The sequence below is a fragment of the Schistocerca serialis genome, chromosome 2 (genome assembly GCF_023864345.2).
Source record: "Schistocerca serialis cubense isolate TAMUIC-IGC-003099 chromosome 2, iqSchSeri2.2, whole genome shotgun sequence".
Taxonomy (NCBI): Eukaryota; Metazoa; Arthropoda; class Insecta; order Orthoptera; family Acrididae; genus Schistocerca; species Schistocerca serialis.
The window spans coordinates 475073369-475097158 of NC_064639.1; the positions used below are offsets into that span (position 1 = coordinate 475073369).

Sequence of the window (23790 nt, forward strand, 5' to 3'; positions counted from 1 at the left end):
TCTGCGGCTCCCGACTGCCAGCAGCCTTTATACCCCGGCGTGTTGGGTCGGGCTTTCCGTCGGTGCATCCCCGGACTGTGCGCAGGTGCCATTGTTTGCTCGCCAGTTAGACCGCGAGGCGCATTTGCGGGCCCGGTGAGCCTGTCGTGACGTCAGCTCTTCCCTGGCAGAGAGCAGTAACCGCCACGGCCTCGAAGACGGCCCTGGCCTTCCATTTCTATGAATGCCGGTGATCTTCGTTGTTAATTATTATTTCCAAGAATCAGGAAACTCCAATGAACGTGTTCTACGAGAATGTTATTACATTAGATGACCCGGATGTTGTTATGGTCGTATGAGTTGTAATATTCAGAAAAAGAACCCTAGAAAATAACATATCAGATAGAGTAACGGAAAAAATAAAGCGATCGTATGGTACTATTGGCGTTGCACTGGGGTTGTTCGGCCGCCTGGTGCAAGTCCTTTTATATGAAGCCACTTCGGGGACTTTCATGTCGATGAAGATGAAACGACGTGATTAGAACAACACAAACAACGAGTGCTCGGACGAAAAAAGAAGATCTCCGACCAGACCGGAAATCGAATCTGGAACCCTTCGATGTAGAGGCAGCAATGCCAGTCGCTAGACAATTTTTCTACAACTTTTTACTTGGTAGTTTATTAATATAAAGGGGATGAATTTTGTTATCTGAATATGTTAAAACAGAAAACCTTGACACATTCGGAGAGGAGGAAACAACACAATCGAATCGTCACACCTACGCTAGAAAACTGGAAACAAGCTGAGACCCATCATCATTATCACAAATGTCCAAGTTTGCGACTACAGACCACTACAAAAAAAATTATAATTATTTATCACAACACTTTTTACCCACTTGAAAGTAAGATTTTTCTGTATGTCACGGACAAATGTCTGTTGCGATGTGTCCCAAAATGAGTTACATCATTTGTCTTCTCGTGACTGGGCTTGACATTCTTTTCTAAAACATGAGCACCAGCAGGTTCTGTACGTTTATAATAAAGCTCATTTGTTTCAACAATCTCAAAGTTAAATCTCTTACAGAACTAGAGGGCACCTTCATTGGTTACTTGAAAATGCAAGAAAATGCTGTCAAAACTTCCGCCCTTTTCAGCTTAGTTCAGTACACGTTCCACCATTTTTGTACCAGTTCCTAACTGGTGACAGTGGGAAAGGCAACCCAGTGTCATAACATACAGACGGCGAAATTTCTCTGCTGTATAGGTCCGCAGGTCGTGGTCTCGCGGTCGCGTTCTCGTTTCCCGATCACGGGGTTCGGATTCGATTCCCGGCGGGGTCAAGGATTTTCACCTCCCTCGAGATGGCTGGGTGTTTGCGTTATCCTCATCATTTCATCATCATTCATGAATGTGGCCAGTTTGGACTGAGCAAAGGTTGGGAATTTGTACGGGCGCTGATAACCACGCAGTTGAGCGCCCTACAAACCAAACATCATCATCATCATCATCTGCTGCATCCACAACTATGTCATTGTAACATGCTAAATTCGCTAGTTCTCTTGCTTTCAAGAAATCCTAACAGAACTTATCGATACATGACACTGGAAAGATAGCTTGCTTAGGCGCTTTACCTACTTTATATCGTGTGACGTGACATAACTGAGCTCTGTTTCGGACGGTGTCATTCTCAGTTTCCAGGTTAGGTTCCAGCAGCAGCGGAAATATTTCTTGTGGTGGAAATGAACTGTTTGATCACAGAGAAATCGAACACTTTAAATGGGAATTACACCACAGTCACAGATCTCCGAAGTATTCACGTCGCCGAATATGAAAATTATAAAAACCATGCTGAAAGGCTATAATGAATTCTGTCTTGGAGGATGTATGGAACAGAACAGCGAAAAGCGATTAACATATCAAAGAAATGAAATATGCGTAGTCTAACAGTGACCTCATTTATGTACAGAGGAACGTAACTCTTGGGGAAGAGTATTTGATGAAGAGGTGTGAAATGGACGTATGGAAATAAAGCTTCTTCAAAATCAGAGGACGAAATATCCGTATGTGAGTTGGAACGAGTCAGAATGCATTTTCTGTAGTCACTACTATTACTTTCATAAATATTAACTTCTACCTTTACTTTCAGTACGATCGTGCATGTCACTGCGATGTACAATTTCACCGCCAATGTTATTATAAATATCGCAATACGGCGATTCCACAATCTCTGCGTCCACTTGTGTACTCCACGTATCCGGTGCAACAGTGTAAAAGTAGACCTGCTCACAGTACATTAACTGTTTTCAGTGGGCGGTAGTTGCGGTGCCCCTCTGAAATCTCGTCATTTCAGACATCTAGTTCACAAGAGGTTTGTTTATATCAACGCTACCGCAAATGTTTGGTGCGTGTGATTCCACCATAGTACTTCGTATTAAGGAGTCCAGGTTTCCTCGAAAATAATCACGAACATGTACGTTTTATACATAATTCTTCAGACTACACTTTCCCTGCATAAATTCGAACAAATTCGAGTAGATTAATGATTCTTTAGTATTAACAGCTAACATTGCTGGCCGCTGTGGCCGATCGGTTCTAGGCGCTTCAATCTGGAAACGTGCGACCGCTAGGTCGCAAGTTCGAATCCTGCCTCGGGCATGACTGTGTGTGATGTCCTTAGGTTAGTTAGGTTTAAGTAGTTCTAAGTGCTAGGGGACTGATGACCTCAGTTTTGAAGTCCCATAGTGCTCAGAGCCATTTGAATCATTTTTGAACTAAAATTTCATTTATGTCAAACTTTTCAAAATGGCGGCTTACCAAAGTGACTTTAATTTACAAAGACTCCCACGCTAACTGATCGACTTAATTCTCCAACGTCTTTCGTAAAAGAGTGTACGTTGCAAAAAAATTGTGTGTGAAATCTTATGGGACTCAACTGCTAAGGTCATCAGTCCCTAAGCTTACACACTACTTAACTTATATTATCCTAAGGACAAACACTCACACCCATGCCCGAAGGAGGACTCGAAACTCCGCCGGGACCAGCCGCACAGTCCATGACTGCAGCGCCCCAGACCGCTCGGCTAGTCCCGCGCTGTACGTTGCATTATAGAAAGTTATTAACATGGTAATTCACAGAACAATGCTGCGATTGTAAGAGCTTTGAGCGCACTCTCATGCGTTCCTCTTTGACTGATAATGAGTAGGAAATTAATAGTTCTTTATACAAAAATGGTGCGCGCGGCAAAGTTCATTTAAAATTTAAAATCACAAATAAATGGGACTGACCTCGCTCGGTGTCTCAGAGTTGACTGACTAAGCGAGTGTAATGATATACTTGACCAAGTGTAACGATACACACACACACACACACACACACACACACACACACACACATACTGCCCACCGCGACGGAGGATGCCGCCTGACGGGGTTGCAGGCACGGTAACAAAACGTATGCGCTTGCGCCGGGCTTTCCTTTTATTTGGCTTACTTGCAGCTGCACTGCATATTTATGTTCATCACTTCGTGCAATAACAAGTTGCCGTTGCCATAGGTAAGCCACAAAGAATTTCGCGCGGCTCCCCGCCCCCCCCCCCCCCCCCCCTCCTGTCGGAGATTGGAGTTAGTTTAAGTTAGATTAAATAGTGTGTAAGCTTAGGGACCGATGACCTCAGCTGTTTGGTCCCACAAGATCTTACCACAAATTTCCAAAAAAATGGTTCAAATAGCTCTGAGCACTATGGGACTCAACTGCTGAGGTCATTAGTCCCCTAGAACTTAGAACTAGTTAAACCTAACTAACCTAAGGACATCACAAACATCCATGCCCGAGGCAGGATTCGAACCTGCGACCGTAGCGGTCTTGCGGTTCCAGACTGCAGCGCCTTTAACCGCACGGCCACTTCGGCCGGCCAAATTTCCAGATTTTCAGATTTTGTAAGCAGATAGTTTTATTTTGTCGCGGTGTACTGTCACATTCACGTACGTATTATTCAGTATCCAGAACTTTCATCAGATTACGTACGAAAACTCACAGGGCATATTTAGACAAACATTTTTGTTGATTTGCTCTTTCAAAATTCGATTAATAATTTTACGCAGCATTTTCATTCTGTTACCTTTGTGTGTTGGAAGTGCAGTCGAGTACTGAGACCCACTGTATTGCCTAATAAAATTTCAAAGAAAATTTTTAATCCATTTGGTAAAGTTAATTAAAAATACAGTTTCAGAAAGCTTTGGCTACTCATTTTATCAGATAGCGTTTCTGTAATTGCACCGCTTGCATTGTTCAGCACTACAACACAGATTAAGGTGAACTACAGGAAATTAAATCATCGTATCTTCTGAACGGTTTGCGTTAGAACGTTCGAATTGCACGTTGGGCGCAAGACATGGTAGGAATTAGTAGGCGCATTTACGCGACGAAGCCCACTTTCATTTGGATTGGTTCGTCACTATGCAAAATTGGCGCATTTGGGGGACTGAGAATCTGCATTTCGCGATCGAGAAGTCTCTCCACCCTCTGCCGGCGACTGTGTAGTGTGCAATGTCCAGTTACGGAATAATCGGTACGATGTTCCTTGATGGAACGGTACGTGAAGGTTTTGAAAGATGATTTCATCCTCATTATCCAAAGTGAACCTGATTTCGATAATATGCGTTCATGTAAGACGGAGCTCGACCCCATCGCAGCACGAGAGTGATGTCTCGGAGGAGCACTTTATGGGGACCGCATTCTGGCTCTGGGCTACCCAGAGGATACTGGCATGGGCTTCGATTGGCAGCCATATTATCCGGACTGAACACGTGCGACTCCTTTTTGTGGAGCTATATTAAAGACAAGGCGTACGACAGTAACTCCAAAATCATTGATGACCTGAAAACAGCGATTCAGGAGGTCATAGACAGTGCCGATGTTCCGATACTTCAGCGGGTTATGCAGAATTTCGCTATTCGTCTGCGCCACGTCATCGCCAATGATGTCAGGCATATCGAACATGTAACCTAAATCCGAATATCTGTAGTGACGTTTACATGCTGGATAAAGTATGTGCACGCGGTATTTTGTAATTAATTTACGTTTTTCTTTGTATAGTTCGACAATTGTCACCCAGTACTCGAGCTATAAAGAATAGAAGTTCACTTTACTCCAATTTCAGTTCACAAGATTAAACAGAGAAAAGTTACTGACTCTTGCCCCGCTCTCCAGTCACTGGTGAAAGCTTCCTCCAGTCATGCAAACGTCATTGCCAATCAGTCATTAATATTCGCGGCGATAAACACAGGAAATAATTCCCTTTAATTTGCGTATCTCTGACAGTGCGCCACAGTCTACAGCCAGATCCCAGAAGAAGGCATCAGTAAGAGGGCAGAAACGCTGCATCCAACGATACTGTAAAGTATGACGCGGAACGATAATAGAAGACTTTTTAATTTCAGGGGGCTAAGCTACTATTCGTGGCTAACACGGAACTCGGTAGAAAAAAATGGTTCAAATGGCTCTGAGCACTATGAGACTTAACTTCTGAGGTCATCAGTCCCCTAGAACTTAGAACTACTTAAATCTAACTAACCTAAGGACATGACACACATCCATGCCCGAGGCAGGATTCGAACCTGCGACCGTAGCGGTCGCGCGGTTCCAGACTGTAGCGCCTAGAACCGCTCGGCCACTCCGGCCGGCAACTCGGTAGAAGTTCAGGACCTGCCGCTCACGTTGAACCTGTTTACAGCCTGGTATCGGAGAAAGATAGAATGTAGACTACGAATCAGTTTTCCTGACCGTTGTTTACTAAAGACATTTTATTGCGCTACACCAGTGATCAGTTAGTAGCAGTTCCCTGCCACAGTACTTTAGCTGCTGTATATTTTAGCACTGGATTTTACATAGTGATTAAGTATTATGTAGCTTGTGCTTTTGTCTGAAAGTGTGGGCCAGACTGAGTGGAAATGGAGCGGAGTGGTTCAGATTTATATTTCATATTTTACCTTTTGAAACGCAATGTTAAAGATTTTAGTCATGTGATGATCTCGATACTAGGCCACTTGTACTTACAATCAACCACAAACGTCGTGCAGTAAATCTCAAGCAGTAGAAATGAGACTAAAAAAAATGGTTCAAATGGCTCTCAGCATTATGGGACTTAACATCTACGGTCATCAGTCACCTAGAACTTAGAACTACTTAAACCTAACTAACCTAAGGACATCACACAACACCCAGTCATCACGAGGCAGAGAAAGAAATGAGACTGTTTGCAGCAAATTTATGTGCTTACAATATGTATGTTCATTCAGTGGAAGTAACTTTGGAAGTAGGGTTCATTTCATTCAGCGCACAATTGCATTCATTCATTCTACAGTTCAAAGCATTTTAGCCTGTTGTTTTCTGCGACTCTGCAATCCGCTGTTTCTTTTCGCCCATCAGCTACCACTGAGTAGACAGATTCTGCTGCCACGAACGAGTTGAACAAGTTGCTTAGTGATGGGTATAGCACCTTTTTTCAGGCATAGTACAGCAAACAATTTTGCGTGGACTACACATATTGCTTTAGGGATACACAGTGACTTTGTTTTCTTATTATAAATTTCAGCTTCATATCGTGTAAAAAGGTAACATTACTGCTTCATCGGAGGATTTGAATTCTTTACATAGATAGTACTTGGGACTTCGATAAGTTTAAAAAAAAAGTCTTGGTTTTAAGTCGAAGGTAATGGTGCCATTTGTGTGACATTCTTTGATAGGTTTCATTGAAGAAATGTCAAAATAAATTCAGTTAATGTAATTAACACACCTCTCACATCTAAAATCGTTCATTCTCTAGATTGAACTGTACTGTGTGAAAAAGAAGTCCACCTCTCACAAAAACTCTGTTTGTTCCAACTGTGATCTACCTTCTGCACACGACAATCAGATAACAGATAATGTTATTGTCCTAGCGATGCATGTAATAGTACTCTAATTTCTGGAAGCCACGATGTCACAAATTCCTCAACGCTCGTTTCATCGATATGTGGGACACAAATTTCTTAACGAATCCCCGTCTCGAGAACCAGAGGCATCGCCTGCCGCCCGGCTGATGACGCAGCCTTCCGAGAGGTTTCGACTGTCGTGACGTCACACAGTAAACACCAAGGAGTGCGACGTGCCCGCGGAGGGGATGCACCTACGGCCAGGCCACAGCCGTTAAATAGCGGGCCAGCGGCTGCAGGCTGCACTGTACCACAGGCACACCGGACTCACACGGTGCGAGGTAAGTGCTCGTTCTGCGCTGAAGGATCGTGTAAGACTAGAAACGAACGCGCAGATGTTCGTCTAGATCGCCACTGCGAAATAAACCTCATGCAAAAGCTAGCCAATAGGTACGCATGAAGTTGTAAGACTACGCACTTGCCACCCAGCGGAGGTCTAGAAATTGTTTATTCTTTCTCTCATTGAGTAAACAGATTGTACCGAAAATATCTGAAAAACTCGTAAAGATCTGCTAACGATTTTCTCCAGTTGAGAATAATTTCTTTAATAGTAAAAGAAGTACTATAATTTTTCGGTGAGTAGGAAGAGGAGACGAAAAAGATTATACTGAACACTGGGGTACAAGAAACCTCTTCCTGACAGCTCGTGTTCATAAAACATTCACTACAATGTGCCTCTGGCTTATGAAAAGTGAAAGGATGTCAGTGAGCGAGCATAAGTTGTCCTCTAGATGAAAATGGGGAATGGCTGTTAAACGAAACTGATGGGCTATCTGGAAAACATATTAATACCTAATAAGAAATAGCAGCCAAGAAGGAAACGGTATGGATAATAGATGATATCCCTGTGAAAACTGGAACAGAATTACCTGGGACAAAGTGCAGTATGAGGTATCAAAATTGTAATGTTAATTAAATCGACAATTCATGTAGGATGACAATAACTGCTAGAGAAATCGTCTTAAGTTGCGTAGGAAGTTTTATTTATTTATTGATGACTAGTTTAGAATGACTTGTTTATTATCAAATCATCCAGGTACTTACATCTTGCCTAACAACCAGACACAGATGATTTGATAATGGACAAGCCGCCCGAAACTAGTCATCAATAAACAAAACTTATTAACCAACTTGAGACGCATCACCTAACAGTTATTGTTATCACAGAAAAGTTGCAGACTTGTTTCAACCCCAGCAGGCTACACACGTCAAGAGGAGCAGGAGAAATCCTTCGTAAGGTCTGATTTGACAAATGTTAAGGAGTCCATGACTAGAAGGCCTGGAAGAGGCAGTGAGTTCTACAAGCTCAGAATGGAAAGAAATCGATGATTAAAACAAACGGATTCAGAAGATGTGGACTTCGAACACATAACGTGCTATCAAATCTGAGAGTAACCAGATACAATAACCACAACGCTTCGTTTACCTGAGAACTGTCACCGAGAAAAACACACACACACACACACACACACACACACACACTCACACACACACACACAACGCATACGCTAACGCACAGGTCTTGAAATAACATTCAGGTGTAAGATATGAAAAATTGTTTTCGAGTAAGTTGAAGGACCCTAACAAAAGCTGAATGTACTGCGTCGACTGATCTGAGATATGGTGACTGAATTTCACGAATTTATGTTACAAATAAACTGATTGATGTCAATGTATCTTACTACAATATAAATTTTATTATAGGTGAATTACATGTACGTATAACTTGCGCTTTTTAATGTATCTCTGTGCCATTCGAAATTCCGGATTTTCTGTTGTTGTAATAATTATTCTGAAAATTATTGCCGTTGGGAAGAATTCCGTTCCTTAGCGCCGAAAGCCATGAAAGAAATGTAGCTGTTCAGGAAGGTACCTAACTCAGCTTTAGTGTGGGCAGTGTAACTGATTTTCAAGGTACTGATCGATGTCGTGGGAACAACGCGTACGACAAAAATGGTTCAAATGGCTCTGAGCACTATGGAACTTAACATCTATGCTCATCAGTCCCCTATAACTTAGAACTACTTAAACCTAAATAACCTAAGGACCTCACACAACACCCAGTCATCACGAGGCAGAGAAAATCCCTGACCCCGTCGGGAATCGAACCCGGGAACCCGGGCGTGGGAAGCGAGAACGCTACCGCACGACCACGAGCTGCGGACCGCGTACGGCAACTTATTTAACATTGACCTGATTAATGATCACGTCAGCTCAACTGTAGTGCTCTGTACGTACAAACATCATGAAACTGTATGGCTGTGAATGCTGTCTTTCCTCTGTTCCAGGCTGACAGCTGGACTAGTGGCAGCCCTGCTAAACACAATGAGGACGTTTCCTGCTCTCTTTTTCCTCAGCGTCATCGCACTCAGCTGCGCCGCTCCAGTTGAAGAGGTGCGTATCAGTCGGAATGTGGCAGTTCCCCAGTGTGGCCACTGCGGATGCAATAGTCAAATGGTTCAAATGGCTCTGAGCACTATGGGACTTAACTGCTGTGGTCATCAGTCCCCTAGAACTTAGAACTACTTAAACCTAACTAACCTAAGGACATCACAAACACCCATGCCCGAGGCAGGATTCGAACCTGCGACCGTAGCGGTCGCGCGGTTCCAGACTGTAGCGCCTAGAACCGCTCGGCCACCCCGGCCGGCGATGCAGTAGTCATTCATTGTTTCGCACACATGACTGCATGGTTCAAATGGCTCTGAGCACTATGGGACTTAACTGCTGTGGTCATCAGTCCCCTAGAACTTAGGACTACTTAAACCTAACTAACCTAAGGACATCACACACATTCATGCCCGAGGCAGGCTTCGAACCTGCGACCGTAGCGGGCGCGCGGTTCCAGACTGTAGCGCCTAGAACCGCTCGGCCACTCCGGCCGGCTGACTGCGTGGACGAGATTAATAAATCTCTTTGGTATAGGTAACAAATAGGTATAATCTTGTGCAGGGAACTGAGAAATGGCAATGCACAGTTTATTGCTGGTTTCGAGTGATGCCAACACCCAGGGTTAAATGCTGGTTTTTTTAGCAGCCTCTTCTGGAGTTTGGATCTAAAACATTTGGTTCTTGTATGTACCTTACATGTATCTATTGTATCTGGCAACCGTCATCGAGCTTTATAAAAAGAATAGGCAATGACTCAGATTTTGACCCATCATTTTCCTCTATAGTAATCCACAAAAACATAGTATTATACTTTGTACTCCACACAACCAGTGTAAATATATTGTTTATCCCAAGAGCATTTATCCCTCTTACTTACGAAGGTCGTCTTATTTTCGCCATTGCTGCCAAAAGGTAAAAGCTGTGACGGACATGTGCAATTTAGGCTAGAGAGATATGACTCTGAATCGCAGCCACTATTTCGTCAGGTGAGAGAAATTATTTCCTTACAATACCCAACAATCAAAAGGAACTTTTTATGTTAATAGGTGCCAAAAAGTAACTATTCCTGGTTAGTTCTACGACGCTTCTTCTGATAATGGTTGTCTAAGGACTTCTGTTTCAGGCTATTCATTGTAGTTCCTCTTCATTTGCTACTTTATCTCTCGTCTTACTTTCTAACAGTTTTCTATAGCATTGCATTTCAAATATTTCCTATTTTGTCACTTTCTGAAATCCGAATTCATTTTCCACACGTTGTTGTGCTGTATCTACGTAGTGTAAATAACTTTACCTTCGCCCTATGTTTTTTATATTATTTAAGCTATTTAGTTGCAAACATTTTTTTAAAGTAGGTTTCGATCCGTGGGCCTGTGTAGTGAGGCGATCCTCAAGGATGTAAAAGATGTCATAAAGCAAGAATACATATTTACAAAAAAAAGAGATACGTTTGTGTTCCTTGCATAGATTTTCATCAAGGAAATCTGGAACATATTTTTATAATGTTCAAATGTGTGCGAAATCTTATGGGACTTAACTGCTAAGGTCACCACTCCCTAAGCTTACACAATACTTAAACTAAATTATCCTAAGGACAAACACATACACCCATGCCCGAGGGAGGACTCGAACCTCCGCCGGGATCGGCCGCACAGACCATGACTGCAGCGCCTTGGACCGCTCGGCTAATCCTGCGAGGCATATTTTTATATACTAGATACGTATGTACATTGAAGTGCGTAAGATAATTCTTAGACTGATGATCCGTGATTCATCAAACAAGTAGCAGTTCACAACACTTATTTACATTGATTGCTTGCAATGAATATTTTCAGAAGTCAGATTTCACGTAATTTAATATAATTATACGTGATTTATCTACTGAGAGCTTTGTCAATGAAACCTTTCATAGCCAGTCCGGCTAGCCGCGTGGTCTACGCGCTGCTTCCCGAGCGGGAAGCGTGCCGGTCCCCGGCACGAATCCGCCCTGCGGCGGATTAGTGTCGAGGTCCGGTGTGCCGACCAGTCTGTGGATGGTTTTTAAGGCGGTTTTCCATCTGCGTCGGCGAATGCGGGCTGGTGCTCCTTATTCCGCCTCAGTTACTCTATGTCGGCGATAGCTGCGCAAACACTGTCTCCACGTACGCGTACACCATGATTACCACCCGGGAGGGAGGCGGGGGGGGGGGGCACAGGGGGCTGAACCGCACAATAGCCCTGGGTTCGGTGTGGGGCGACGGTGGGTGGGGCGGGTGGCCTGTTGTGGGGTTGTGAACCACTGCGCACTATGGGGGGACAAAGCCTCTCCGTCGTTTCTGGGTCCCCCGTTTCATACACAATACACAGTCCGTTCACACTTCTTTTAAACTGTACTTTATTATTAGATAAATCTTAAATGATTGTAGGTAAGTTATTAAAAATGTGCGTTGCTTGATATCGAACTCATTTCTGGACCAAAGTAAGCGTCAGTCTAGTTCTAATACCTTCCTGGGCTCCTTCATCTTCTGTAATCGTCTTTCCTTCCTAACAATCTTTTTATTTTATTTCTTTCGCTATTTCCTCTTTATCACTTTTGACGCTAAACATGATGTTAGTCTCCTCTTTACATATCTTCGGGAAGTTTCTGTTTTTTTATTTATTTTGAATGTAAATTCAGTACTCATCCCCATGCAATGCTTTCCTGAGTGTTCCCTGGTTTCAGCCATGAGGGTTATGACGTTTGCGATCTTAGCAGTGGTACATGTTTTTCGTACACTTTTATTCTTAACTCAATGTCTTTCTTCACTTCGTTCATTACATCTTACAGTTACTAACCATACGCCAGCCACTAACAGTTGCATCCTAACCTTGCAGTTTCTTCATCAGCGAATTGTCTTTCTTATATGTCACGTTTCTTACGTTACGTTTTTGCGCGTGTTGTGTCTACAGCTACATCTACATCTACATACATGCAGCACAAGGCACTGCATGGTGCATGACGTAGGGACCTTGTACCACTCCACTAATAGTCATATCGCTTCCTGTTCAGACAGGAAAAATGGCTGCCTATATGGCTCCATGAAAGCTCTTATCTTCGTAGCTCTTATGCCAAATATATATTGGCGGCAGTAGAATCAGTTTGCAGTGAGCTTCAAATACCCGTTCTCTAAATTTTCGCAGTAGTGTTTCGCGAAAAGAACGTTGTCTTCCCTGCACGCATTGCCATTTCAGTTCACGAAGCATCTTCGTAACACTTGTGTGTTCGTCGTACCTGCCAGTAACAGATCTACCACCACACTTCTGAACTGCTTCGACGTTTTCCTTTCATCCGACATGATGAGGAGCCCAAACATTCGAACAGCACTCAAGAATGGGTCGCAGTAGTCTTCTATTTGCGGTATTCTTTACAGATGAAGCAGAATTTCCTATATTCTCTCAATAAACCGAAGTCGACTATTCGCCTTCCCTACTGCCATGCTTACGTTGTTTTTCCATTCCTTGGTGCTTTACAACATTATGCCTAAATATTTAATAGATGTGAGTAACAGCAGACTACTAATGCCGTATCCGAACATTACAAGATTGTTTCTCCTACTCAGCTGCAGTAACTTACGTTTTTATACGTTTAGAGCACCCTGCCATTCATCACACCAACTAGAAAGTTTTCCTAAGCTATCGTGAGTCCTCTTACAGTCATTCACCGATGACATCTTTCCGTACATCGCACCGTCATCAGAAAGCAACTGCTCATCCAGCTGTCAGATAAGTAGTCACATGGCGCGAGTGGCCGAAGGGCAGATTCAACCACCTGACTGGAAAGGTTTTCCGTGTCCAACGCGCCCACGGGCACCTTTCCTTCGCGGAATATGATAACTGTGTGCGTAAGTGCATCTGTTAAGGGCAGACGGCTGGAATCGGAGTGCGTGGTGTTGTGTCATGTTCGTGTTGAAGGTGATGAGGGAGAGGAGTGGGTAAAACCCTGTACCGGCACACAACCTACCGCTCGCGAATAGCACCAAGGGGGCCGCCGAGCTTACCGTTCCCGTCTGACGGACATACCACCGTCAACAGTGTCGCTTGCCCGCACTTCATGAGACACTGCGGAGAGGTGCGGAATTCAACCCAGTACTTTTGCCCGAAGACTTGTCGTTAGAAACGTTATGCCACTATCTATCTTCCCCCTGCCGGTCAAATACCGACGATGAAAATTTCATTTATCACCAGGATTCGAACCGGCTTATGCAAGAGTGGAACGCCACCGCACAGGCGTGCGTTAGCGACTACTCTTGGAGGCGAGTAGCCCGTCAGATCATTTATGTACAGTGACAAAACAAACCGGAAAATAAAAAAATAATTAATGTAGAGTAATGAAATTTCGGAAACAGTTTTAGCGCTTAATATTGTAACATCACAGGCGAACGTAAGCACGAGCAAAGCCATTGGAAATATGAAATGCTGGAACATGAATGACAGCTGTATACGGCCAGAATGTTGGGTGGAAGCATACAAACGTGCATGCCTTGTATTGTACAGGCACTGCATGTCAGTTAACGGGATGGAGTTCTATACCTGTTGCACTTGCTCGGTCAACGCAAATGCTGTGTATGGCTGACGCTGCAGTTGTCGTCCTATGATGTCCGGTATGTGCTCTATTGAAGACATGTTTGGTAATGTAGCAGGCCAAGGCAACAAGTCGACTGTCTGTAGAGCAAAACGGGTTACTATAGCGGAAGTTGGGCGAGCGTTCTGCTGTTGGAAAGCACAACCTGGGATGCTGTTCACGAATGGCAGCAAGACAGGTCGAATCACAAAACTGATATACAGTTTTGGAGTCAGGCTCCGTAGGATAACCACGAGACTGCTTCTGCTGTCATACGAACTCGCACCCACACCGTAACTCCACGTATAGGTCCAGTGTGTGCAACAGGCAGACAGATTGGTTGCAGGCCGTCAACTGGTCTCTTCTTAACTAACCGAGGCAGAACCAGCTTTCATCAGAAAACACAACAGACTTCCACCCTGGCCTCCAGAGAACTCTCGCTTGACACTACTGAAGTCGTAAACAGCGGTAAACCACCGTCTGTAGAATGCGTTCTTCAGGGCGTCTGGCTCGGAGTTGTCCTTGAAGCTATTTCACGACCTCGTTCAAATTCCGTGAGGTGATGGCGTCTTTGTCGCTTAAAGGCATTTTTGACTGACGTCAAGTCACTACAGTCAATCTCAAAGGCAACTAATCCTCAGGACAGTTTCACTGTGTATTTAAGGCAAACCTGATTGGCTTCCTCATAGTGGTGCTACTAGCACCACTTCATGACTGGCGCGAAATTGAAACAGGTGTCACCTTTCCTATGTAGAAACACGCATGTCAACTTTCATGTAGGCTATGTCGCACAGCTTCTTCTTGGTGTTGCGATTTTATTTCCCGTCAGCGTCTGTAGAAAATAAGAGCAGTATCATTACACCTCCTTGGGACACACTTGACGATATCCGCGTCTCTGATTCGCACAGTCAGCAGAAGCAGTTAGATCGGCCCTTAAACTGCTTCGTTATTTTCAGGAGTCAGTGGTGCGGGCGCGGCGCTTCGTGTCGAGGGTGGAGAACCTGCCTAAGCGGCAGGAGAGCCACGTGTCGGGCAGCGTGGACGGCGGCGTCAGCCGCGACCGGCGCATCGGCACCATGGTGCACGGCCAGGCGGACGGCGTGTGGACCAGCAAGGACGGCAACACCAGGGTGGGCGCCGGCGTCAGCTACGGCCGCGTGCACGACGGGCCGGCCGCCGGGCCCGCCTCCAAGGGCGGCTACATCAACGTCCAGCACAGCTTCCCGGGAAAGTGAGCGGATAAGGCAGCAGCTGCACAGCGTGCCACACACACAGCCGGACTCTCGAGCTGTTAAAAGTTATGGTTGTACTAATTATTCATTCAAATCACGCCCGTTTTCGGGGTGTTAAAGCTCCGTATTCAGGTGTATGAAATTCTTGTATTTGAGAATACATAACATATAATCGGGCCAGGCCGTGCACCGACTTGCCATACCGCATGTTATGCATTTGCAAGTACAATAACTGTATGCACCTGAAGATGGGATCTTCACATCCCGAAACTGGTCATGGTTTGATTAAATAATCTGAAGCGAATTTCTTTAAATTAATTAATCATGCCTCTCATTTACGGACGCCCTACATACCAAATATTGTGTTAAAGTTCTGTTTATCATTTACAACTCAACAATTGCCTCCAGTTCATTGCTCTTTAATTGTTTTTGAGCAGTAGTGATATGTAAATACGCCTGTAAATAAAAATTTGTTTTTTATAAATAAATTAGTAAAAGGTATACCGGATCCATGTACTTTATGTCCCCCTTACCTTTCTTTGTGTCTGATCAACACAGTATGGAGACCCACAGAGCTGTGGTCCCTACGCAGGATGCTAGCCTCAGTGTATGGCAGTGTGGTCTGTTGAAATGCCCTAGGGCGAAAGTGATACGGTGTTGGGTGTAAATACATTAAATTTTAGTTTTCCTACTATACAAATAGCTTCTCCGTGGCGTTGACCGAAGATGGTAGAGCAGTGCAACTGGCCGGGAGTTGCTCACACGTTCAGCTCAGGAGCGTCTACGTTGCATGTCAGAACACGTATACTTCCTATTATTGATTACAGCTATGTTATCCGGTGAGGTCTTTTTCAGGAAAACTCACGACGCCTGAAAGTGGCTATGAATACCAGCAGCTATCCTAGTTGCGTGCAGACAAACGCAGAGATTTCCATACTCTCTGGCTTCTGTTCTGTCTTATCAGTGTCCATTGTTTCCCAAATATCTCCTCGACCTTTACGCTCTTGTCTGAACAACATTGCAAAAACACCTGTTTACATCAGAGCAAAATCCTTCTTTTTCCACTCATCCTACAGCCACTTTCTCGAAGTCTCTGATCCCGGCGGAGCTTCGAGTCCTCTCTCGGGCATGGGTGTGTGTGTGTTTGTCCTTAGGATAGTTTAGGTTAAATAGTGTATAAGCTTAGGGACTGATGACCTTAGCAGTTAAGTCCCATAAGATTTCACACACATGTGAACATGTTTTTCTCGAAGTCTGTAGCAGGAACCCGACTATGGAGTAACTTCCCGCATTATATTGGAGAAATGAATAACATATCCGGTTTCAGAAAGTTAATGACATATCCACTAAACCAACAATCACGATTACCATTGTCCCTGTACACACTCCTTCTTTCCAACCAGATTTTCCCCATTTCCCAGAATACTTTGCTGGAGCAGTTTCCTTAAATTTACTTCCCAAAACTTGCTGTATCAGTAACATGTATTTTGTAAACCTATAAATTCTTTTGATATCTGCTACTATTATTATTTTTTAAAATTTGTGTTAGATACTGAAAATCCATGAAATCAAGATCACACATGAAATCGTCTGTATTTGGATTGATTACTAGTTTCAGATAACAACCTAGCCATCTTCAAGTCATAAAATACTCTTGATTAGTTAGCTGCCGTTATAGCTTCATACATAATTCAAATATTTCTTAAAATGACAACATCCGCACATGACATAACAGCTTTTTTTCGTTTGTGGTCAGTGTAATTACACGATAGTCAGAAAACAAACGCGTTATGCCATTATAACTTAATAATTGCCACAATTAGTATTTACATCATTTCATAACAGAGATCATCAAATATATGTTACTGTGATCTGGTACATATGAAGAGTATGGCACTCATCCTCAATACAACGTTCAAGAAATTGTGTCAATTACTAAGTTGCTGGTTTCCAAAGCGTTGAAACTTGGAGTGTGGAACATTGATAAGTCCCTGTGGTATGTTGTCGGATGTTCAGACTCTTCTCCACAGAGCAGGGCGTTGTGAGATCAGGTGCCTTGCTTGTGGTTGGTATTAGTTTCTCTGAGTTGATTTTAAAGGTTTTAATAGTGTTGCTTCTTCGCCTTTGAGGCGGTTGGTACTGCGGGGCATGTTTGTGTGATTTAGGGTGCTCTGTAAGTGTAGAATAGTGAAGTGGTCCACCGCAGTAGTAGTGGCACAAAGATAAGTCAGTGCAGCCTGTATTGTTGCCAAATTTATTCAAGATGGTAGCCTCCCCTGGAGGATCCCACCATCTCCTCTCCCTTGGGGAGCAGATGTGGCAACATCACACATCATCATCACCACCCCCCCACTCTATCTCCCTCTTCCCTTCCTCTCACCTCACTTTCCCCTCCTCTACTTCACCTCCCCACCCCCACTCGTGAATTGGTGGGAGAAAGACTCAGTCTGTGCTGAGCTGCTGGAGACGGAGGACATAAGGTATTGCCTTTATTTATATGTAGACTGTCCTACAGCTGCCTCCCATCCTCCATTTGTGAACTGCTGGGAAAAGCTCAATCTGCGATGAGATGTTGGCGAGGCATGTACTGGGTGTGTGCAGAATTTGTACAATTGCTGGTAGCAGAGAGGAATTTAATAAGCATATTAGACTAAACATACAGTCGAGGACTGCATACATAGCGTCCTTCTTGATGGTTAGAGAGATGAAGCAATGAAGGAGCGAAAAAAGAATACTTTTTGCCAAATAAAGGCGATGCATTGGTATGGGATGAAGGAGCTTTTCGCAACGCATAGAAATAGTTGCTGCTGCTCGAACTGCCGAACTCCTTCTTTGAAATAGCTCGTCAGCTTGACTCTTCCACTGTGCATTGCCGCCAATGCAGCAGATAAGTGATATTATTCCTATGTGCTGCATTTTTGTGGTGGGCAGCACACTCATAGTAGTAACACACTGAACTAATAACAGTTACCCCTGCAGCCAGATAGGTCTGCAGCATAACGTCCTCTTCAGCAGCTGCAGACTGACTGGCCTAGTTGACAGTCCCACCAACAGAGGGTGCTCAAAATTGTGACATCATAGGTGAAAAATTCGTGGGAATCAATAGGAATGCAGCATCCCCCCCTCCCCTATGAGCCCATGTCATGAGACGTCGAGGGAACAGAGCACTAGTTAAATGGCTTGACTTTCCTGCAGCACAAAACAGATGTATTGTCGCTGACGATTTGCTATATAAAGAGTGCACTGATCATATCCATAACAATAGTATAGCGACCACAGTAGGAAATACTTTTTAGGACGTCTTGGTATTCTCCAAAAACTTCCAGGTGAACTGCACATTCCACAGTATAATTACTGTGGACCTGGTGCAAAGAGTCAAAAACGTTGGCTCGTGGTGATAAGGGGATTAACCTGCTTGACGAGGCGTGCTTGGAACACGACATTGCATACACAAAACATAAAGATCTCCCAGGACGTCGCGCTGCAGATCGAATTTTAGCTGATAGAGCCAAGGCAATATATGCAAGAAAGGATATTGGTATAGGGTAGTGCACTGCAGCATTTGTAGTTGATAAAACCATGCGTGGTGCAATTAAGTTGGACTTGGGTGTGAATTTCAGGTAAGCTATTAATGACACACGTCGTGCACTGAAGAAGAAGAAGACAACTATGAAGAAGAAGTCAGGTCAGGGGTGTTTAAAAAACAGTATCCTTACGTTGATGTATGCAGCTAAAAGCCTCCTGAAGCATAGAGGACCAGTTAAAGCAACTCGGGTTCTGCCGATACCCAAGATATCAGGCGGAATAATCCCGTTCGTCATTTCTGTCCTCTCAGATCCCTCAGCGATGGGTTCACTGGTTGGTGGTACTGCGGCTATTTCCAGAACAGTCAAGAACGCACAGAACTCCTCGGAGCAGCTAGACGAAGCAAGACGGCATAACCGCATGATGGAAGCATTAGCAATCAGAAAAGGATTATACCTGAAACCATGCGTATCATGTTGCTCCTACCGTTTTTGAAGGAGGGTGTATTAAGAGGTGTATTAAATGTCCACTCATCAATTGGAGTTCATCTGGAAATTAAAGGTAGAAAAGAAACTGTGGAAATAGAAAACAGTGGATACGACATTAACGATTTAAACGACGATTTTAAACGCTCTGGAAAAGGGATTGTGCTATGTGAAAAAGAAATGGTTCAAATGGCTCTGAGCGCTATGGGACTTAACACCTTAGGTCATCAGTCCCCTAGAACGTAGAACTACTTAAACCTAACTAACCTAAGGACATCACACACACATCCATGCCCGAGGCAGGATTCGAACCTGCGACCGTAGCAGCCCCGTGGTTCCGGACTGCAGCGCCTAGAACCGCACGGCCACCGCGGCCGGCTCTTATGTGAAACATCAATACACTTAAATCTGAAGTAAAGACACCGAATTCAGCGACTGATTTCAACCAGAAAGTTTCAGTAGGACTGAGATTGGATCCCACAAAAGGACAAGTTTTGAAGAAAGAGCCTAATAAATTTTACAGATCCGACCAGTCAGTGTATATACTTCGTGTCAGTATAGACAGTGTCGTGTGTAAAATTGTTACAATCTCTTACCTCAACAAGAGATTGATTCACACAACTTACATACTCTGGTGCAGAGTGCAACGGATAAGAAGTCATATATTCAAGGAGTTCAAGAGTAGAACGAGATCATCAATAAAATAACATAGAAAATGCCACACATCACTATATTGGATGAGCGGCATTTGAAGTTACTAAAAGTTCTGAAAGCTGGTGTATTTCCACGACTATCTTTTTGTTCGTGGAAGTTTTCGAGCACCCAGTGTTACCACCACCTGCAACTTTGCTGAACTGGAGACACCCAGATTCATCATACTTGCGAGGAGGGAATATAACAAATGATTCCACCAAATTTGACAATTGCAGGTTAACTACTGCCAGAGTCTACCTGAGCTCCGAATTCTTCACGTATGATAATTTACACCTGCAGCGAAATGAAAATATATAGAGTCAAGCATATGACATGTATGTGAGGTTCCGTGCTTCATAGTATGAAGAGGAAGGATTGCTCAGCCCACGGAAATTGGTACGAACTGCCGTGATGTCTACATCTATCTACATTGATACTCCGCAAGCCACCCAACGGTGTGTGGCGGAGGGCACCTTACGTGCTCAAAACAGAATAAGATAATTAAATCTGTACCTACAGTCAATGGACGTGCTTCACTGCTTTAATCTCTTTAATTATGTTGAGAGGGAGAGCCAAAATTGAGCAAACGTGTATTTCAAGTTACTTATTTTGGGTTTTGGCTTCTTTGTATAAAGTGTTAACCAGGCCCAGCTTCCTAGACGGATGTGTGGAAAAGACAAAACGGTCGTCGTCTCCCGTGTATAAAACGCTTTGTGCAGCCATGCTAAGTGAACTCAGTGGACTCCACGAGTTGTAACTCTATGACTGCACGTTACGCTGTGGTGCACCCCCTATACATCAGGGATAACGGCCTTTACGAAGCAGTGGCGGAGGCAAGTTGAGCTGCTCTGTTCCTGCAATCTGTAAAGGTGAGGAGTCAAAACTTGAGTGCAGGTCTACGACGAAACCGTCTCCCTGGCCTAGGAGAAAATACGTAATTTCCCGTTAAGAGTGTAACAACAAAACACACCTGAGTTACGAAGCGAATGCTGATGCCACAGTATTTCCTGTCGTAGCAGTGCTAAATCTGTGGTCTGATAGAAACGTAATGAATTAGAAGTCTATACATAAGAGTCCTGGAAGAGGAAAGAGCCCAGCTTCCCCCCCCCCCCCCCCCCCCCCAGGGCCCCCATGACGTGTCTTACGTCAAACACATCCAATAACATGTTTTAAACATATACATAGCACACGTTCTCTTCTTTTGTGTAGAGTTCTTGGGAAACGTTTGTCCTCAGCTTCCATGTTCGTTTACTGAGTATACTAACTTTTGTTTAAGGACTTGTTTTAGACAGAAAGATTACATTCAACAGCCACGTTAGTAATATCAAAGAGCAGAATCACAGCACAACATGCTAATTATTTGATTACAAGAGAAACGTGTAACACCATAATGTGTTGCGCATTTAGTGTATTGTCATGTATGTGTATACATGGCAACTATGTTTGCAAAATATCTCGAGGAACAAGTATCGTTTGACATTTAGTACATGAATTTCCTATAAAAACGGGGTCTTGTCTCAAATATCTTACAGTCATGAAATGGTTCACATTTCTTCTCCTTCTTAGACTGATGGTTTTGAAACTCATAACAACCTGCAAGCGCTCAGGAATTTTTGAGAAGTTATCATCCTCCACTAATGGTAATGTTGTGATGTTGTCCATACAATCACAGGCCAGAGAAAGCAATATGCACATCGGCAGGCAGAATGGCATTAGGTGACGCCGTGAGCTTGAAACATTTCTCTAAAATCGTTTTACTTGATAAGCTAAGTAATATATATCTCGATAATGATAGACGTAGGTATGAATTATCACTTAAACCAGAAACGATAACTGGGGGACGCTAATGGGGTGGGCAAAAATTTCATTTTTTCCCCAAGAATCATCTACTTCTTAAAAATAAAGCACTCCGTCTTCAGGCCACGAATGGCCTACCGGGACCATCCGACCGCCGTGTCATCCTCAGTGGAGGATGCAGATAGGAGGGGCGTGGGGTCAGCACACCGCTCTCCCGGTCGTTATGATGGTCGAGTAGCTCCTCAGTTAGCATCACGATGCTGACTGCACCCCGAAAAATGGCAACAGCACATGGCGGCCTGGGTGGTCACCCATCGAAGTGTCGACCACGCCCGACAGCCCTTAACTTCAGTGATCTCAGGGGAACCGGTGCAGCCACTGCGGCAAGGCCGTTGCTTGTCTTTTTCTTTAGCACGTATATCTTTGAGCAACTTTCCAAAATACAATAGTCATGTTTTGGGAGTGAAAGTGGTAATGAAAACAATTGGTGACTTAAGAGGCTGTTTTATTTGGTGCTTCTCACCCCACTCCTCCGCCTAAAAAACCGGTGTTTTATGCAAAAGAGAAAACTGAAGTTCATAAAATGTTATCAGAAAAGTGTAAACTGGTATCATGAGACTCTACCGAAGTGCTGTTCTTCCATTATCATTTTCTTTTGCGTATTTAAAATATTTTTCATATGAAGAAGTGTGATAAATCAGCAGTCAAGGAATATCCTGCGAAGTTGCTCTCACCCAAATATAGAATTAGTGCCGCAGAGACACACTAGGATCTCTCTGGGATGCATGAATAGGCTACTTTATTTACTTTGATTTGAAATAGTTTCTTGTTATTGTCGCTAGTCTCAATATATCTTAGTATACGTGTTACTACGAAGTTACACAATTTTCTTGCAGATCTTCAGAATCAAAAGAAATGAGAAATAAACGAATGTAAACAATGACGTTTAATTTTAAGGAAATTTTATCTTACTTCCTTGCGTACTGCTGTGATTTATAACCGTTCCAGGTTGTAAATCGTGTTAACTGGCTGCTGCGAATGTTATTAGGTGATAGATGGTTCCAATGCTGGTGATGGACGAAAATTTCATTAAAAGAATTCCAGCGTCAAACAGAGTGAGAATGGTGATGACGCATACTTCTTGATAAACAGTCTGTATGTTAAGGAGATGGTGTGTTAATTACGAATCTCGAATGTGCCACCACCGGACTTCCATGTTTTCACCGTGCTCGTTCTTTTATATGGGTATTACCTCCTAAAAACGGAACACAGTTCAACCCTACGCAAGTGCTCGCGTTGGGTTGTGGACAGGGAATGGCGCCGCATTTGCGTAACCTTCAACTGAGGGTTCTGCATGTCGCTATGTACAGGACGCGTTTGGCAATGTCATTGTTGCGCAGGAACCACCTTAATTAACTTCATTCTTCCTGATAGGCACTCTGTCGCCTCCAGATACTTTTTCTACTAACAAGTAGATCTGCTTGCTCACGACGGCTCGCTAACAAACAAGAGAGTTGAAGATGAATTTCGATCGGCGCTTCGTTATGTGATGTTTGTTACAGATCTTTTCCTGGTGGTAGCAAAGTTCACAGTCGCCATTAACAGCTGCTACAACGATGAGAGCTCTCACGGCGAGCGAGAATAAAGTTCATGGCATGTTCTTTAGCTTGCCTCGGACCTTTCCAAAATGCTTCTTGCTTTAGGTATACCGCTAATATGTAACTGTTAAATAATAACTCAAAGTGTCATAATATCTGAACGCGTATCTGCGGTAACTAATATTTGATTTATAAACAAATAATTCTCTTTTTGTGGCAGCCAGACGACATGCAGACCAAGAGAAAATGGAACGCGGAAGTAGACATACCAAGGTGTTGCTTGTGGATATTTCGAAACCAAACTAGGCTATACAGGTTGTCCCAGGTGGAATGGAACAAGCACTCGAAGCAAAAAAGTCAAGTAAATACGAGTTCTAATATAAACCTCAGAGATATGAGAAATATGTCCATTATAAATCTGAAGAGACGGATGACTCCGTTCACGGTATTCCCACAATTATTGGTTTAACGGTGCGAATGTAAGAGGATCCTGGATTTCGCATTATCAACACGATTCAGTCAGCGGACCCGGTGCAAGGA

The 23790-nt window shown here is 43.7% G+C and overlaps 1 protein-coding gene across 1 annotated transcript; it reads left to right on the forward strand.

The window, feature by feature from the left end:
* The first annotated feature begins 7192 nt into the window (after window positions 1–7192).
* LOC126455603 (uncharacterized) lies at window positions 7193–15653 on the forward strand. Its single transcript, XM_050091364.1, has 3 exons — window positions 7193–7235; window positions 9243–9348; window positions 14877–15653. The coding sequence occupies exons 2-3, from the start codon at window positions 9280–9282 to the stop codon at window positions 15153–15155; spliced, it is 348 nt and encodes a 115-aa protein (XP_049947321.1). The 5' UTR covers window positions 7193–7235; window positions 9243–9279; the 3' UTR covers window positions 15156–15653.
* The last annotated feature ends 8137 nt before the right edge of the window (window positions 15654–23790 follow it).